General features: G+C 38.0%; 1 protein-coding gene across 1 annotated transcript; it reads right to left on the bottom strand.

Moving 5' to 3' along the window:
- Window positions 1-5,881: 5,881 nt before the first annotated feature.
- LOC131772890 (uncharacterized) lies at window positions 5,882-18,096 on the bottom strand. The gene is made up of 16 exons (XM_066159000.1): window positions 17,963-18,096; window positions 16,843-17,240; window positions 16,295-16,385; window positions 15,714-15,808; window positions 15,146-15,230; window positions 15,009-15,046; window positions 14,341-14,476; window positions 13,660-13,890; window positions 12,941-13,166; window positions 12,721-12,815; window positions 12,267-12,407; window positions 10,944-11,762; window positions 10,431-10,538; window positions 7,897-10,041; window positions 6,950-7,070; window positions 5,882-6,357 (listed from the first exon to the last, which is right to left on the bottom strand). Exons 1-15 carry the CDS (start codon window positions 17,991-17,993, stop codon window positions 6,955-6,957), a joined length of 4,755 nt encoding a protein of 1,584 aa, XP_066015097.1. The 5' UTR covers window positions 17,994-18,096; the 3' UTR covers window positions 5,882-6,357; window positions 6,950-6,954.
- Window positions 18,097-19,141: the final 1,045 nt, after the last annotated feature.

The raw sequence follows: 19,141 nt of genomic DNA, 5'->3' as shown, positions 1-19,141 counted from the left end.
ACGGGACCGACTGTATGTGACACATTTTTTGTGCTCGCTTTTGAAAGCCTCCGTTTTCAATTGTCCACACAAGATAACGAAGAATTTTTAAACGAAGCGTTGACAAATTACTCTTTTCTCTTGGCAGAGTTTTCGGGCGTTTTAGTGTGGATGATAGGCAAACATGCTGATACACGCAAACGCGCAAATCTGACACGAGGATTTCCTTTAATTTTTAAGAATTCTCAAAACAAAGATAACAATTTGGTATGATTTGCGACGACATATCGATCATATTCGTGGCGTTACTATATGAAATTCACAAAAATGGAATAGGAACTACACTAAGGCATAACTCGACAGTTTGAAATTGAAAGGAAAGTTAAATACAAATGATAGAAAACTATTGTACCTGAAGAGTAGATCCTCGTGTCGCCCCATGTAAGGTAATCCGGATTCCGGAATCCAGGAAATTTTTGCTTGTGGAATCCGGAATACTGGGCTCTGGAATCCAGAATCCAGCTTTTGGAATCCAGGATCCCGCTAAAAAGGGAATCCAGTATCCACTTGCTGAAAATCCATTTCAAATCGTATTAGCGGCTTTCACCCGCATCCATGCAACCACTGTAGAGTGCAGTTCACTCACGTTATCAATCGGTGCTCAAAGTGAGCTTTCAAATTCCACAGGATTTGCTTGGAACATCAATATGGCCGCTATTTGATTGTTTTGGAACACCTCTAAATAATGATATGGCCGCTAGGACGTCCTGTGAGATTAACTTACCTTGTAAAAGATACGCTTTAGTTTTGCTTTGAATCGAGGAATTTGTAAATTTCTGTGAAAATAATCTAACTGTTGACAACTTTGCTTTTGCCCGCTTTCCCCGCCGGTTTTTTAAGCAAATTGGACGCACGGCAAGCTTTTGCACCGGAAACTGCGCTACTTTTATCTGGCACCTAGGGTCGAGGTATCGACCTTAATACTTAATACTCTTTTCTTTTTCGACTCTTTCGAATTTTCTGGCACTTCTGACTCGCGACTGACCAAATTCAAAAATAAATATTCATTTTCCATAAATCATAACGAGAGCATCAAAAAGTAATATTCTCCCGATGGCCGTGGAGGCATAGTTGTAGTTAGAAGCCAGACGAAAGCCAGGAACTGTCAAAACTGCACCAGTCACTCAGAGCACGTGGAGGGACACAAGCCGCAGTATTACAGAAAATTTGCAGTGTCTTTTTCAATATTGATGTATCATTTATTTATTTGATTTGCTTTTTCTCTAAATCTCGATACTTCAATCATAATCTATAGGGAAGCACAAGAAAAAGCAAAAGGCGGAGAGGGAAAACTTACGAGCGAAAATTACAAAAAATTACTGAAAATGCATCTTCAGGAGCTCAAGAAACCGAAGAAAGGAAGACAAAAAAGAAAAATACACGAGTTCAAGATCATCGAGGTTTGAGGATTTTTGTGTATTATGAAACACTTTTGAATTTTTTTCGGGGTTGCAACGAACAAACAGGAACGGCAGAGGTTTTAATTACAAACTATGGTCAGTAATAATTTTTTCTAGGTTAGAGCGTAAATCGTCAATATCGTAAAATTCGGAAGTTTAAAAGAAGTCGAAAGACTTGAAAAAACGCTTTGCTAAACTTGAGGATACCCAGCCAATTGTTTGCATCTCATGGAACAACAATGTATTATGCCTCGTTAAATGATGAAACGCAACAAACGCATAGCATGACTCGCTTGTTAGCAGTGCTTTAGGCCTTTTGTCGTTTTGAGAAATCGTTTTGAAAATCGCTTACTCTGCGCAAAATTTCGCCCGAATCGTGATTCACTCTTAAACACACACTTTTTCAACTTGAGAATACCTGGCCAATTGTTTGCATCTCATTGAACAACAGTGTATTATGCCTCGTTAAATGCTGGAACGCAGCGAACGCACAGCATGACTCGTGTAAATGAAAATCTTTCGCGATTTTTCAAAGGTGTAAGTATAGTTGAATTGGTTTAACACCGTTTAATGTGCAATCTCGCCGAACATCATCGCCAATTACATCTAGGAAAACAAGCTTTTCTGTCCGCGATTTACTCGGGATGTTATTTAAATTTTTGCCTCAATACCATGGTTTTTGTTTAAAAGGAAAGTTTAAAAAGTAATTTGAGATGATAGGGAAATATTTTCGAGCTGTTTTCTTGGCAGTTCTAAGTCAATTTTATATTTAAAAAAATTGGCCATCTTTTCCAAGTCGGAACAATGTTATGCTGTACCAGAAAAACTTTTTAGTCCAACAGTTATTTACAAATTAAAAATGATAAGCAATGATTTGAACTATTAGTTCTTTGTTACTATTAAATCACTTGAAGAACCTCGAGGAACCTGTATGAAAGAAATGCGGCCTGGCCTCTTCAGAGTTGCTAAAAGATGTGGAATGAATGGACATTGGACTTAAGAGAGGGACAGTCTCAACAGGTATTCCTGCAACAAAAATTTATCCCTTAATTTGCTGTTATACATTTCAAATGTCATAATTTCAAGTCTCATAATTATCAAATGTTGTTATGGAAATATAAATAGACAAACATGCATTCACAAACATGTCCCTCAATAGCGAAATCCGCCATTGAAGTCATTCCTAGAAAACGAAATGTGAAAATTAGGGCTGGGCAAACCAGAAACTAAAATCTGGAATATTTTGTGTTTTGGAATCCGGAATCCAGCACCTGGAATCCGGAATCCAGCACCTGGTATCCGGAATCCACAACGTGGAATCCAGAATCTAATACTGTCCTGGATTACCTTACATGGGGCGACTCCTGCAGAAAATAGAGTTAAACCTTAAGTGTAAGCTAACCGCGTGGCGATTCGAAAATGTAGGAAACAAGCTATGGAAGTGAAATGCGAGCGCGTTTGATCTGAAATCTTGTTGAATCACTAAATAATTTGTGGGAAAAAATAAATCAATAATTTTAATTATTAACAAAAAATAATCCAAAACAAAGGTATCAAAAAATATCTCGCTGTTTTCGAACGAAAACATTTGTTCAGGGCCATAGTCTACAAGCTCTCGTTTAGCTCTTTGAATTTCGGGAAAGTTATCGATTCAATTTCTTGCTTTTGGTTTCATCGATCATTGCATCAAAACAACAAATACCACATGTTCATTTCTCTAAAAATGTAAATTAAACGGTCCATACCTCAGTTATAATTCTACATAGCCCACATAGCTCAGGCTACTGCCTATCTGTTACATTTCCTCAGTAAAATGTGTGATTTGTTTCATTCATGTAAAAATGTCCGAGAAAGCGTGAGGTTAAACATTGTTTATTCGAATTTATATAATTCCGCCCAGTCCTTCCGTCTGTACCTCAATTTGCTGTATTTACGAGTATTTTGTAAGTTGTGCTATATTTCGACGAGTACGTAGAGTATTTCAGCCTTCCTCACCCAGAAATGATAAATAGTCAACTTCCCCTTGCAACATCAGTACATTATACAGCAAACTGAGAAAAAAAGACCTTATAATCTTCAGGGTGTCGTATTGATATAACACCAAATTCTCCTAACTATTTCAGTTTGGAAGAAATTTTCGTCTATATGTAATTATAAAGAGCAGCTTAAGTTATGCATTGAATGTCGGGTAATTTTCCTTTTACAATTTCTGAAATAAATATTTCTCAAAAATACGGTATGAGGAAATAATCATAACTGGAAAGGAAAGAATAATGGACTCGAGAAAGAAATTTACAATGTCTTATAAAAACAATTGATGAGAAAAGTTCGAAAAAAATTATTTTCCTTTTTCAAGTATCCTTGCTTTCAGGCATTCAAGAAACAGCCTTTATGGGCAATCGAACAGAAACCGTTTATGAGACTATCAGTGTGGGTCTCGCTGTTGCCAGTTTCCTTCAGTTTACACACTAAACGTGATCAACATGTAATAGAGTTCTGCAAGCAACACTTAGTTTTTCCAAAACAACTCGGTACTGGGGCCTGTTTACATGGATGTGGGGGAGGTAACCCGCTTAGCCGTGGTCGCAAAATAGCTCGCGTTCACATACAATCTCACAACCTCGGGATGCCAGGGTGAAGTTTCTCGAGTCTAAGTGGCTTTGGCATTCTACTCAGTCAGAAATGTGATGATCGATCTTTGAGTGAAACTATGCCGATATCACTTCATGATGAAGGTGAAGTAGAGCTGCGAGGTGCAGAAACTCCAGAAAAAGATCATTTTTCCAATGGCCAATCTACTCACCGAGCCTGAAATCATCATTGTTCCTGAACGTAGCTTGTATCGAGTCCCATTTGCAACCTTGCGTGACCAGCCAGGCGGAAAGTCTTTATCAGAGACTTTCAGGATCGACATCGTCCCTTCTCTGACGACTCTGAAGCTCATTCCAGGATGCCCAAAGGATTATCACAGTCAGACTGGTGCGCTAAAGTTGTGGGTGATCCCAAAGGTGGGCAAGGTGCGTTACAAGGGAGAAAACCTCGACTGTTACAGATTTACCCGGTGCGAGAGAGGAAGCAGTTCGCTTGGTACTAATTAGAGTCTAACAGATTCATTGAGGTTAATGTTGGTTAACCCTTAAACCCGTGAGGGTGACTGGCATCTAATTTCTCCTTATCATATCACCTCTGAATTGAACCTGAAGGTCAGGAGAATAAAGGAGCTGATCACCCACCAAACTAGATCTTGATTGTGAGACAAATTCTCCGTGTTGGCATCTTAGGAAATGTTTAGAGAACAGTATGGAGAATATGCATACTGATTTTAGGGCGTAAAGGGTTAAGGTGTAAGGTCCTCTTTTCGTACATTTGTCGGTTTTACCATGTGATAGAAGAGAGGAAAACATTGTTAGACTTCAACCCGTTGCTTGTAAATCAGACGACCCATGATAGTTGTTAAATAAGACTAGGAAGAATTTTTGGGTGTAAGTTTTAACCGGAGTCAAGAATTTTAAGCTAATCAACAGGTAATAACTTTTCCCTTTTCTTTGTGCCATTTGTTGAAGCAAGCCCTTTCAGCAAGTAATGGTTACATTTGAAATTTGAATGATTGGTTTTTCTAAAAAACCACGGAACTCATACCTTGATTTGTATTGATTTTTTTCCCTACCTAATTAGTGTTAGGACTATACTTTAAGACTTTCTTCGGTTAGATGCGAAATAGTTCAAAGGGAAACTTTTTAAGTGCAAGTTTCAACCGGGGTTATAATGCATAAAAGAAGAGGAACGATTCATAATAAGGGTAATTTTCAGGGTTCCTTTGGATTGGCTTTATTTCGGTCTGTGATAGAGAAAATTCGTGTTCTAAACCAATCAGACGCAAAACGGAAACCAATTATGAGTGAGTTACTAACGTTTTCTCGTCCGCGCTTGCCTGTTTTTACCTGGAGTCCTCATAGGCTAATGATGACACCAACCTTTGTTGTGATTAAATGATGTGATTACTTCCGCTTTGGTATTGCGACAGTTTATCGAATACTGCTCTGTTTACAATTTATTCTTTGGGTAAACCGAGTCATTGGATCAACTTAATCATTTATTGTGAATGATTCTCATCTATGTGAAAATATTTGAATTCACCAAATTACTAGGTGAGATTCTAGTGCAAATTGTATCTTCTTTTCTTCCCCATAAAATAATGGAGGATTTTCCCCCACCCCCTATAACTTTCAACCTGTAAGAACCTCTCCAAGCTTGGTAGTAAATAACTTTCCTTAAAAATAATTATCCGTGAAACTTTTAGTCATTATGACCACAGGGACACCAGATGAGAAATAAACAATGATTGGTTGAAAATTTTAACTCTCTCTTGCGATTGACTGGGCGTAAGGGCGTAGTTCCGTAGTGGTACAAGATATACGAAGGGAACGAAAGTAAACAATGTCATAATTCTGGTATATTTTAATTTACTGTTGCAAATTTTTTTTTATTCAAAGAAAGAATTTGAAAACGTTTTAACCTTCTGAGGTGTTCATATGTACAAATGTTCTCACTTTTATCAATTTCTCCTTTTCTTTACAAACTATTACAAGAGAAGAAGGAAGCTTTTTTTCCAGACATTCCTTTGTCTTGCTCTATTAATTGCTGAACACAGTTTTTGTTTTTTTAAAAATCCACATGTACAACTGCATCGTCTCTAAATAAAATGCTGAGCTAGGTATATCGTGAAAGTTCTTCAAACTAATACAAATGTAAGCATCCATATAGTTGCCTTTTCGACAACTTATTTACGGCTTTGAGAACTATTGTGCTTAATAATAAAATAAAAAATAGGTTTATCTCAGGCTGCTGACAAATCTGGCTCTATGGAATGAACCGTCTGAGCGCCATGTCAAATTTCACTCCTGAAATGTGTGTTGTTCTGAAAAAATAATCCAAAAATAATCACAAATAATAAACTTCAAAACTATTACAGTACATCGACAAAGATGTTGAAAATTTTGTTCTGATCGTGGGACAAACAAAAAACTCTGTAACCCATGAAACTTCAAGCCCCGCCCTTCCGATTTGGTGGAGATGTTTTAATAACAGAAACCTCGTTGGTTCGTTGGTGTGATAGACTATAAACTAGTTTCATGTGTGACAAGTGTCTCTTGCTAGGATTACGGGGGAAAAAAAAAAGAAAACAGATACGTTTGCCGGATTACAGCAACAGTTTCTATGGTTATCGAATATTTTGCTGAATACTTGGTAGAGACTAGTGTACAGCAAATAGAACCAGCATTCTTGAGTTTCAAGATAGCATTCCCCTTTATCATGTTCACATACTGCAAGACGAGACACCGCAACCACTACTGAGTAACTTGGAAATTTCAGGTCACTCTGGTCGGTCACTTTCAAGACTACAATAAGACTTGTATTTGATGCAAGGTGCTGGGAAATTGAATGGTAAGCAACGATCAGCTAGTCTTCGACCACAGAATCTTTAGTGTCTCATGGTGAAGGTACCATACCTCTTTCATATCTTGTGTTTTTTTGGTTTTCCTTTTCGTTCTGACGTTGTCTGCTGGTTTCTTCTCTTGCTTTGTTTGTGTCCATCAAGTGGATCGTTTTTCCTACGTAACCAATTGACATCTGCAATGGAATAAAATTTTCATAAGATGCTGAAAATAAAACTCAGTCTACATTCAGAAATTTAGTTGTAAAAGACTGACTTAATTTTGTCAGTTAGGTACTATGCATGATACGATCGCAAGGATTAAATTATGCATGCGACTGATAGCAAATCGTTCATCAAGAGGTCGAAAACAAAAGAATAGAAATTGGAAAATGAATGTTTTACAGTAATTTGCTCTGTTTCGGATGTCTTAACCCATAATTTGTCATCCAGCGTTTCATCTTATCATACAAAGGACCCATTGGCACAATGTGGTAAACCAAATTTGCACTGCTCCATCAATACAGGGTGATCTTAACTTATTTCCCAAACATTTGCGGGTTTTCTACAAAAGCTTATGAAAATAAAAGCATACGGCTGTAAAACGCCATAAGTAAAAAAATCCTAGACCCTCTTTCATTTGGCCTGTCTCGTCAGTTTAACTCCCAAAGGTGATTAACACATCAACTCTCCCTACAGTAACAAGACATTTTACTACAAACGGTGTTGAGATTAGAAGAACATATCAGTAACAGCATTGTTACTCTGATACATCTGTCAATTCTCTAAAAGTATTTACCAAGAAATGTGTAACAGTTAAAAGTAAGAATTTCAAATCTTAAGGGAAGTGTCCAGCAGCCCGGTCAACCAAAGTAGCTGTACATCTACAACCTAAAAGTTTAAGGCACGTACATGTAACCTCGCTACTTTCTATAACAGGTGAATGCATTAAAAAGCACGTTCATGGTTATTCAACGTAAATTTCTGATTTCATTGACTTCTTTTGGAATAAAATGATCTTACCATTTGACGAGTTGGTGGATCCTGGTTGTTTTGAGGTAGGTAGAATAAAAAACGTAGCTGAAGAGGGCATGAAACTTGTAAATTTTGGGGACATATTGGCGACTCTATACCATACATAAGTCGTGCAAAACACGAGAACAAAGATCAGCGCAAATTGAATTGTGACTAGCAGAGGAGACACTCTGTTTAACTTGTGGAGAGTAGCTTGTCGTTCTCCGCCGGCATTCTCAGTCTTTAAAGCGGTAAATGTCACACCAATCTGCGAGCGTTTCACTCTTTTAGTGTTGATGTAAATGGCTAGTCTTTCTCTGGTGGCATTCTCAGTCTTACAAGTAAGTGTCCACTCTTTACAGCCATTTCCCTTGCAAGCTGGTTGTCGCGAACCATCGATTCCGCATTGTTCAGACGGATGAAGTGTTTCAAATCTATCCACTATTGCTATACAAGTATGTGTCCACTCTGTACAGCATTTTCCCTTGCAAGCTGGCTGTCGCGAACCATCGATTCTGCATTGTTCAGACGGATGAAGTGTTTCAAAGCTATCACACCAGAGCTGGTAAGGACGCAGAAATGAGAAATTTTTCAAACGTTGGAGAACTCGAATCATGACGCATCGACATACGAAATCCGCTGGTAGCTCTTTGTATAAATTAACTTGTTTTACGAGAAATTCGTGGGTATTTGTCGAACATTCAAGATCATGTTCTGCATAACGTATGTTGTCGTCTTGTTCCATAACCCTTTTTGGCCTGCCTCTCGCTTCATCTGCAACAAAGCAACCAGAGCATTTGTGGCCTCGCCGAAAGTCGTGGCAGCTCAGATTGAAGACATTTGGTCCAAAATGTTCGAGAAAGCTTGGCCCACAACTTAAATTAAAATACAAACGAGAATATTTTGGGCAGTCATGAGGAACACATACATAGCTGTCGTTCGAGCTACTTGTGATAGAGTCTGACGGTATCGTTGTATGGAAAGAGGGCGATAAACTTGAGGCATTAATGGTACTTCGATGCTTGTTTCCATTAAACTCGTTGCTTCCATTCTTCGGTATACCAACTTGGAGAGGACCTTGTCTGATTTGCAGTGGTGTCTGTTTAGAAATATAATTCATGTTAACATCGCGTTGAACTCTCGTCAAAGATCCCAAAGAGCGACTTTTACCGCGTCTTGAAGAGAGATCAAGAAATTCCACGATCTCTTGATGGCCACTTTCAACAGCGCAATCCAAAGCAGTCTTGCGTGAGTTATCTAAAGCTGATACTTGGCTTTTATGTTGTACAAGGACCTCTACGATGCGTTTATGTCCTTTTCGAGAGGCCAAATGAAGTGCGGTTTGTCCAAATATATTTGCAGCATTGACATCACTGCCATGCTGTATCAACTCCTTCAAAATGTCTTTGTATCCGTTCTCTCCACTCTCTGCAGCCAAGTGAAGAGGGGTTTGCTTAAACACATTTACTGCACCAACAATGCTTCCAAGTTCTAGAAGTAATTTCACAACGTTTTTGCGCCCAGTCTGAGCAGCCAAATGGAGAGGTGTCTGGCCAAAGAGATCTCTGTCCTGGATATCACCTCCATGCATTATCAAGGAGTGTACAATGGTATCCTGTCCACTCTCTGCAGCCAAGTGAAGCGCAGTTTTCTGGGAGTTATCTCGAGCACTTAAATCGCTCCCATGTCGGATTAAGAGTTCCACCAATCTCTCAATTCCTTTAACCGAAGCTAAATGAAGGGGAGTCCGTCCAAAGTTGTCTCTAGCCTTCAAAGCACTGCCACGTTGAGTTAATATTAACATTTTAAGCATTTGTTCTTGTCCTTGTATTGCAGCCAGATGAGCTGGAGTACGTCCAAACACATCTCCTCGTTGGGAATCGCTTCCACGTTGTAATAGCATTGCTGCAATTTGTTGGTGACCATTCCATACGGCCAAGTGAAGGGGTGTCTGCTGTTGGTAACTCTTAGCGTTGACGTTACCTCCTAGTTTGGTCAAAACATCTGTGAGACCTATGAAACCAAATTTTGCTGCTATATGAAGAGGAGTTTCCATGCGGGAATTTGGAGCATCCACATTCAGCCCACACTTCAGTAGAAGTTTGGAAAACTGAGTGTATCCATTACCAACGGCCCAATGAAGAATTTGATTCTCTATTAGTAAACAAACAAGGTAACAATTAAGCGCATGTTAAACTTGTATCTCAGAAAGAGAAAATTTCCCTTAACCTCGATTGTATCCAAGTTACTGACTAAGCACGCACAGTGTAAGGGTATTTTGACACGTTGCTATAGTTAAAGTACCTTGCAAATTCATGAGAATAGTCGTACCATGCTCAACAAAACTTGGAAATGTCTTTGATAAAAACGTAGCTGTGATTTAATATGGGATAGTAACAATGATTCATCGAGAGAAGATTGTTGAAAATGTTTCAGAGAATCGCCCCTCGTATTCTTGAAGCATGTTTGATTCAAGAGGCCGAGCCCTACAATCTGAAAGTAATTTAACATTCTAAGTTTATGAAGTTTGGAAACACACGTACCTCCAAGCTTGATTCCTGCTAATACTGTCACCAAAGCAGCGGTTAACAGAATATATCTCACACGAGAGGCTGTCTCAAACTTTATCCAGTGGCCGCGTTGTCGATGTTCTGTTACGAAAAAAGTGTTTGTATTTACTGTTAGTACTAGGACAAAAACGGACAAACACCCTCATGATATTCACCATTCCTCTGTCAACAAAGAATCGTGATACGTTATGTAGGTTAAACAATAGGGTTTAAATCAACAAAACTCCCAGAAGTATTTCAAGCGGATGAACAACCTTACGATAAATCACAACTCATCATTTGAAATTATCTTAAACGATACAATTCTCATAAGCATTATTTTCATTGTCACTTCCACATCACAATCATTGTCAATACCATTGTCATCATCATTATCATCTTGTCCTTGTCACTGATAGTGTAGTTATTGTCGTTATCACCATAATTGTAATTCACTTATTCACTTTACACATCTTGTTAAGAAATAAGATGAAGTGGAAATCTTACTTTTTGACTTAGTCGTTTTCTCCTGACGTGAGGATTCTGCGGCATATTTTTGCCTCGAACTACCGTCATCTCTCCTTTTAGTTCCCTTATTCTGGCTCACTGAACCCATTCTTTCAGCTTGGAGGGAACACACATCTTGCTGCTCTGCAGATGAATCATCTTCTCTTCTGGACAGCCATTGAAAGAAGCTACGCAGTAGAGGTAGCCTTTTGTAAGCTGGGAAGTTCACAACGGAAGACTCCTCACAGATGCTAGGACTCTCAATGTCGTCCGGACAGTTACCAAACACGGCTTCATCTCCAAAAGATTCTTCGGTAGCGGCATTTTCTTCAGAAAATCGTGACGAATTTTTGGGAAATTTCTCTCGGGATATGTAAAGCTCGGTCTTTTTCTCCTGACGTAAGGATTCTGTTGCATGTTTACGCTCTGAATCGCTGTCATCTCTCCTTTCAGTTCCCTTCTTTTGGCTCACTGATCCCATTTCTTCAGCTTGGAGGAAACAAGTCTCTTGATGCCTTGAAAATATAGCGGGTCTACCGATGGGCAATAACAAGAAGCGACTCCTTCGACGCAACTTTGTTTTAGCTGGGAAGTTCACAACGGAGGACTCCTCACAGATGCTAGGACTCTCAATGTTGTCCTTACCATTACCCAATTGGGTTTCATCCTCAAAAGATTCCTCAGTAGTTTCATTTTCTTCCGAAAATCCTAAGGAAATCCTGAGATGTTCCTCTTGGGGATAGCGAAGCAATGACGCACAATTATCAATACCAGTTTCAATTGTTGCATTCTCACAGTCTTCATCTTTTGTGCAAGCCCCTGTGAACATAATAAAGTGTATTGTGACTGAGTGTGGTACCACCAAAATAAGTATTCACAACAGCCAATCAGAAGAAAGGAAATATCACATGGAGCCAATAAGAGTTTACAATACAAATAAGCACACTGCTTTGAGTGAAAGAAATTGCCAGTGGCCATGTTGTGATTGGTTTTTAAGTTTTGCATCTGATTGGCTAAGAGGGTGGATTGAGCTTTCTGGACCAGTCACAGAGCAAACTCACACCATAGGCAAAATGAGCAACATCCATGTTATGTTGGTACATTATCCAGCAAAAAAGTACTGGGTAATGACTCCCTTATCAGTCAAAAGGAGTCTTATGGAAGTACACCTGCAACACCAAATTCTAATGAAAGATTTACACAGAAAAGTGTACAGTCCTTATGAAACAGACAAAAGAGTTTTACAAGCAGATTTTAGCGGTTAAAGGGCTACAAAAGGAATTCAGTGGAAGTATTGTATCCAGTAACAGAAAGTTCACTTACCATTCTCTTCTTCTAAATCAGACCAGTCACCAATAAGTTCAAGGGAACCACAAGAAGAAGTTTCAGCATCAGCAAAGTAGTCACTTTGGTTATCATCATCCTTAGGTTGCATTCTTGATGATTCTCGTTCATCATTAGAAACTGTTGTAAAAATTAAGGAATAAATACATTTTACATATATTTCAACAATATTAATACTGATTAGTTTGTCACTTTTTCAAAGAATGGAGGAATGTAAGGAACAATGGGGTATAAAATTAGTGTATCAAGACAAATATAACCCCAAGCCTTCAAATTTGCAATCTGAAACCATTCCACTGACTTGCCGAGAACTTGCAGTGAGTTAAGTGTGTAGGCCTTTAAAGTCCTGCACTCTATTGGGATAATCATGTGCCTGAATAAATAGTTACAACTTCCTCTTGGCAAACTCAGCCTTCAAGAATAAGATACTCACCAGTCTGTTTCTGAATATTGTCAACTGCTTGGACTAACTCTAACCAGTCACTTGTACCCAAAGCAACACTATTACTGTCATGTTCTTTCGACAATCTGAAAATAAAAATCAAAAATACTTTTGTAAGTCAAAGCATACAGTCATGTCACATTAATCAAATCATATGACTACATTGCCAGACAAACAACAAGATGTGATCATCATTATTATTTTAAATTACCTCTTGTTTACATCTTGTAAGAATTCTGCCAACTCGTCATGGCCATTGGCTCTTGCAACATCCTCTGGCAGAGGCGTTCGATCCTTGTAACTGTCGAAGACAATTTTTCCAGCAGAGGTACTGAAGATCACTTGTAAAAACTGTTGAGCATCTTCCTGAGCAGCAGTATAAACAAGTAGCTGAAGGACTTTAAGAGACTGCCCCTGTTTAGCATCAGGCAATGGGCCTGTGTGAAAGAAAAAAGTGAATAACACATAATTTTATTTTAAAATTTGATTTAGATAAATTGTAACTATTTCACTGTGTACAGCAAGTCTCCAAATGGCCTAGGATCAGTCTTTTCCAAATCCATGATATCAAGATGAAGATCAAAGAGGAACAGACTCTTACCCTCTGTTACTTACTTTAGTCTAAATGACTGTGAATATATGAAATTCATTTAAGTGAACTGCGGATTAATAAATGAATATGAAAGCAATTTTTGCAGAAATGAACACCACTTGAACAGTAGTGAAAATAAGGCCTGACAAAAATTCAGGCCAATACGGGATTTACAACCATGACCCTTGCAATGCCACTGTACCCGTATCACCAAAGCCTAAATACTTTTCCAGGCCCTATTTTCACTAGTGATCAAATAGTGTTCATTGCTGCTAAGACTGCTTTTAAATTCACTTCTTAATCCACAGTTCACTAACATGATTTTCATATTCACATACCTTGGTCTGGTAAACCAAACAGATCCAGAGTCTGTGCAACATCACTATTGCTTCCAATGATTCCATGTGCCTGGGACCACATGGTTAGGAATAATGATAGTTGAGCAGGGTCCTTAATGAGCTGTTTTAAGGTCTCCCGCATCTCATCCACATACATAAAGTATGTAATTCCCAGCTTTCGACCAGCCTCAGTGTAGACTGTAATAAGAACAGGTCCAGCTTCTTGGGCAGCTGAAATGGAATAAAAACTTTTTTTTTTCCAAGCCAGACCCTTACTTTATTTATAGAGTAACAGAATTATGAAAATGCATATAGATTGATAGATGGACAAACTGACCAGATGAAAGAATAACAGGGGTAAGTTTCTAAAGAAACTGTGGTCCAGCATCGGTAGGAGAGTATAACAGAGTAATTTAGTGTTATTAACTGAATTGACAATGTATACTGGGCACTGTAAATAGTTTAAAGGCTGACATTTCAAGCATTAGACCTTCATCACACTGACAATTTATGTTATCAACTCAGTTGATAACACTAAATTGACCAGATGAAAGACAGACAGACAGACAGATAATCAGAGGGATGTGGGTTCCTTACAGTGAGCTAAAGCTATCATCTACAGGAGTTTAAACCAACATCCTACAAAATAACTAACTATTCATTGACAAACAATGAACTAACCTGGAACAAACCCAGAGAAGGTGTAGGGGTTGGTCTTCTCCAAAAAGACATCACCTACTCCATCAAAGTGTGCCACACCTCTTGTGTCACTTTCAAGCAGTGCCTCTGTCAACATTATATGGAACTGAATTCCACCCTGAAAGCAAGACATGTATCAATAATGAAGAGAGATGGTAAATTTTCAGCTTGGTAAAGAATGGGGAAAGAAGAACTTTTCATCTTTTATCATAGAAATGATTATTTCTTGAACATGGTTATTGGAGATAATCTCCACTCTTCTAACAATACTATCACACAATGCATCAGTCCAGTATTATTTCACATCCCATCCAGAGAAGAGTAGAAATACCTTTAATCTCTACATGCTAAAGATTCAATGGGGACATGCTCAGACAGAGGAGACTTGGCCCATATATAATGTTAATTTTATCCTGTTTTGACCTTCAACCTGAATTTATTAATATAAGTTTAAAAGCCAGACACCTTTCTCCTTTATTCTCCCTTGAACTAAAATGCATGAAAGCTTAACACACATATCAGCCAAACATATCAAACCTCGCTACCATTGCAAAGAACAAAGTACTAAGTAGGAAGTAACACATTGACAGAAAAAGATAATCTACAGATTTGCAGATCACCAGGACAATTTCTAAAATTAATAAAATTACCTTCACAGAGCCTGATGATGGGGAAATATCTTGAACCACTGCAATAGATTAGAAGGAAAATTTGTAGAAGGAAATAAAAGAAATCAACTTTTTATTTTTTTCAAAATAATAAATAATAAACCATATAAAAAATATACCTCCAGGTTGGTCCACATCATTATCTGAGTTGGTACAGATTTCCTCCAGTGCTGAGTCTAAATCTTCAGCAGAAATGCCAAATATCTGTTAAGGCAAGGATTATTTAATAGTTACTGTAGTAAACTTTCAAACCTTTCCCTATAAATATCAAGACATTCTCAACCAGATGGTGATGAGAAGAACCAAAATTTCAACTAGGGGTTACTTTTGGATTGAAAAACAAATTCCCAGAGCTAAAAATATCACAAATATGAAAAACAAAGTACAGAGAATCGAAATTTGGATCTTTGGGTTTGAAATGATTCATGACAAATAATTGATAAACCATGTGTACTTTTTTTAAACTGAGAGGAGAAAAACAAAACAAAACAGTTCCCACTGAGTGCCTGTCTCTAAGACTTGATCACTATAAAAATATTCTGATCTCACATGCACAATAAACATGCACAGCATATGTGTGATGGGGTGATATGGGGGGGGAGAGGGAGAGGCAGGAGTTTGTCCCATTATCATTGTAATCGTAATTTCATGAACATATCAATTACAGCTGTTGTGATTTTTATTTACCTGAGATGGAGTTTCGATATTTGTTAGATCAACAGGATCCTCTCTCTTGATGTTGTCCTGGAGTGCTGTACCAGTTGCATTCATGTTGAGCAAATCTAAGGAAACATCAGTCAATAAATTTTAATACTGACAATACCATGATGTCATTCATGTAACTGCAAAGTGCAATATAAACTGACCTTTTACATCTAGCAACAACATCTGTTGCTGCTCTTAGCTTCCTTAAGGCTAAATTCTACAAGTTTAGAAACATGACCCTCTATTTGTTAAATAAATATTTTAAACTCTTTAACCCATACATGTAAGAGTGACAAATATCTAATATCTCCTTAAAATATCAGCACAGAGTCAAATTAAAACATTAAGGTCACAAGAACAAATGAAATGATTACGAACTGTGAATGCTCATGATAGTTGAGAAAATTCTCCTTGTCAGCATCTTAGAAAATTTATGGAAATAGTATGGAGAATATACACACTGATGGAAGAGTGTAAAGGGTTATTTTAAATGAATGATCAAATGATAAAACCCTGATCCAACAATTTTCCAAAACAGGCCCAAAATATAAAGTCACTATTACCATCAGAGACATCCATGGCTTCCTCAAAACCTGTGTCACTTGTGTCAGGAGACCCGCCTACATCAGGTGACGCTTGCAGTTTCTCATCAGCCTTAATTAGTGGTGTTTGGAAAAAAAAAAAAGGGGCATTAAATTAAAGGCAAAAAGTGTTTGAACTGATGCCATAACAATATTAAAACATTGCCCCTTTTCTATGCGCTATTGGAAGATTTCAGTATTGTCATATACTTTTTTTATTCTAAAACAAAGCCATAGACCCAAAGGCAAACTCTTGTTTCTCCCATTTTTACATTTTCCAAGAACTGTATGAATAATGAAGTAGGTGGTTGTGCAAAAATCTTGCCCAAAACACATTAATTAAAACAAACAAACTGCTCCATGTCTGTCTAAGGCAGTAAGATAAATAATAGTTGTGATCATTTATAGACACAGGAATACTCTTCGAATAATATCCTTTATCTAAAAACAGAGCACAAGTTTTGAAAATACTTGGTTGCATACACCCGCCCTAAATATACTTGAGTTCTACTGGGGTTTGTATCATATACCTCTGAAGATGTGCTGCTTGTCTCGTGATCACTGTCATCTGAAAGTTCCACTTTAGATCCAAACAGTGACTGAAACACTTTAGGTGGCATCTGGAACTGTCTCTCTATGACTTCATCCTTGTCATTGATCTTTTTGCTTTCTTTGTACTCTTTTGCTCCATCTTTTTTGTAAATGTTGAGCAAGGCTGCCCTCAGACCATTGCTAGCCTTCCTCCTGTTAATGTTCTTGCTTTTAAACTGAGGATTTTTCTTGGATTTGTAGATGGCATAGCGCTCCAAGGTACTGGACCAGTTTAGGACATAGCGCCCCTTTTTGTTCACAAATTTGGCATCTTTTCCTTCGCGAATCAAATCTCCGATGAAACCATACACACCATGGCCACTTGAATCCTCGTTTCCTAAAAAATATGTGTATTAAATATTTTTGTGAGAAATAATCATATAAACATGAAGTTAAGTTGATATGTAAGTACCTAATATCCCACTGTAGTTTAATTTTCTTGTTAGTGTCAGACTGTTCCCAGCTTCACAAGTAAACTCTCCCCAAGGATTACCCAAATTCCCTGTTTTAAAAAGGTTTTGGGCATTTGAAACCCTCAACAAACATTTGCAGAAAAAATTCATATGATCCAGAACAATTTACGCTACAAATCTCGTGAAGGCCAGCTCTCACTGACTTTTTAAAATACTCTACCAGCTGTATTGTCTAAACATAAGCAAATCTAGGAATCTGCCCAAGAATCCTTCTTAGAGGTAAAATAGACCTGTCATAAAATTAATAAGGAAGAAAAAGGGCAAACTGTCTGAAAAATTGCCTTTTAACCCGAACTGTTTATGAGTAAGCACAAGTAATGATCAGATTCGCACGAGTTACGAATTGGCTACCAAAGCGGCAATCGGCCGTCACTCGTACACATCCAGCTCAGCAAATGGTAAGCAACAAACAGCCCAAAGCTTCCTCATTCGACAAATTAAAAGAACTCATAGGAAATTGCATCATTTCAGTTATTCCTCGTGAAATCTTTAGTTAGCTTATTTTTGCGCTGAGGTAGCACAATTCGAACCAGTTTGGGAAAAGTTCAGTGTCGGCAGAAGAAAAAAGCGCATGAAAATTACTCACCCACTCTGGCTTCAGCCCCACGCTTAGGCATACCAGATCAGGTTTTAAGCTAGACAAATGGCCAAAAGTTTTCATCAAAATCAAAAGAATTCCGCGCTGGACCATCGATCAACCACTCTGAAGTACTAAAAGCTTTTAGATGAAATTATTCTTTCGATCTCTTATTTAAATCAAACATGGTGTCCAAGGTATTTTCTCGGGTCGTGATTGGTTGATATTACACAAACTGTCTTCTGATTGGTCGTTCGCTTTTTGTACCCCTCCAAAACGGAAGTACTTTTTCTCCAAGCGAGGATAAATTTGGTAACATTACATCATGGCCTCTTAGAAGCAGAGAAGTAAAAAATTGTTGCAGCTTTCGAATGGTTCCCTTCATCGAAAGCACGCGCTATTACACCGTTGAATGCTTACTACTTCAGGAGTGAAGTCCCTTTTATAAGATAAATGACTTGAAATAGTGAAAGTTCTAATCGAAAATTATTTTGGACCGGTACAAGCCGGAAATAAGGATGAAAGCCTTCTAAAAAGACCACTAGTAAGAGGAATTTTTGATTGGAACCAGGGTTTCGGGAATCCCGGAACATAATGTAGATTATATGCAAAACGGGCAAATTCACAAGAGAAGTTTCGTGGCATTGCATTGTTTATCCAGAGTATCTGCGAATAACTGTGCCCTATAACTAACTGCACAAAGTAGAGTAAATATAACGTGCGAGTAGACTACAAATATCCTACGATATTGTACGGTTTTTTGGACAGTTGATGATTTTGCACTGTAAAAAAAAAACTTGTTTATTAACCCGTCGGCTGCGCGCGCTATCCTTTTCTACCTGCTTTGCTTTTCCCGCCTTATGAGAAATGAGCAGAAAGACTTAGCAGAAATAAAAGCAGTTTGATAATAAATAACTTATTAGACGTTTCGGGAGCTCCTGACGTTTTGGTTTGTGCTATCACTGAGTTCACTCGTTGTTTGTATTTTGACTCACCCTCCGCGCTCGTCAAAATTCGGCACAGCTCGTAAAGATACTCAGCGATCCTACACACCAAAACTTCTAATAAACTTAAAATCGTTTAATTTCTTCTAAGTGAAAGCTGTAATCGAAAATTATTTTGGACCGGTACAACTCGAAAATAAGGATAGAAGTCTTCTAGAAAGACAACCAGTGAGAGGAATTTTGG

Source organism: Pocillopora verrucosa, chromosome 12 (assembly GCF_036669915.1).
Source record: "Pocillopora verrucosa isolate sample1 chromosome 12, ASM3666991v2, whole genome shotgun sequence".
NCBI classification, from domain to species: Eukaryota; Metazoa; Cnidaria; class Anthozoa; order Scleractinia; family Pocilloporidae; genus Pocillopora; species Pocillopora verrucosa.
This window is presented reverse-complemented; position numbering and strand designations above follow the sequence as displayed.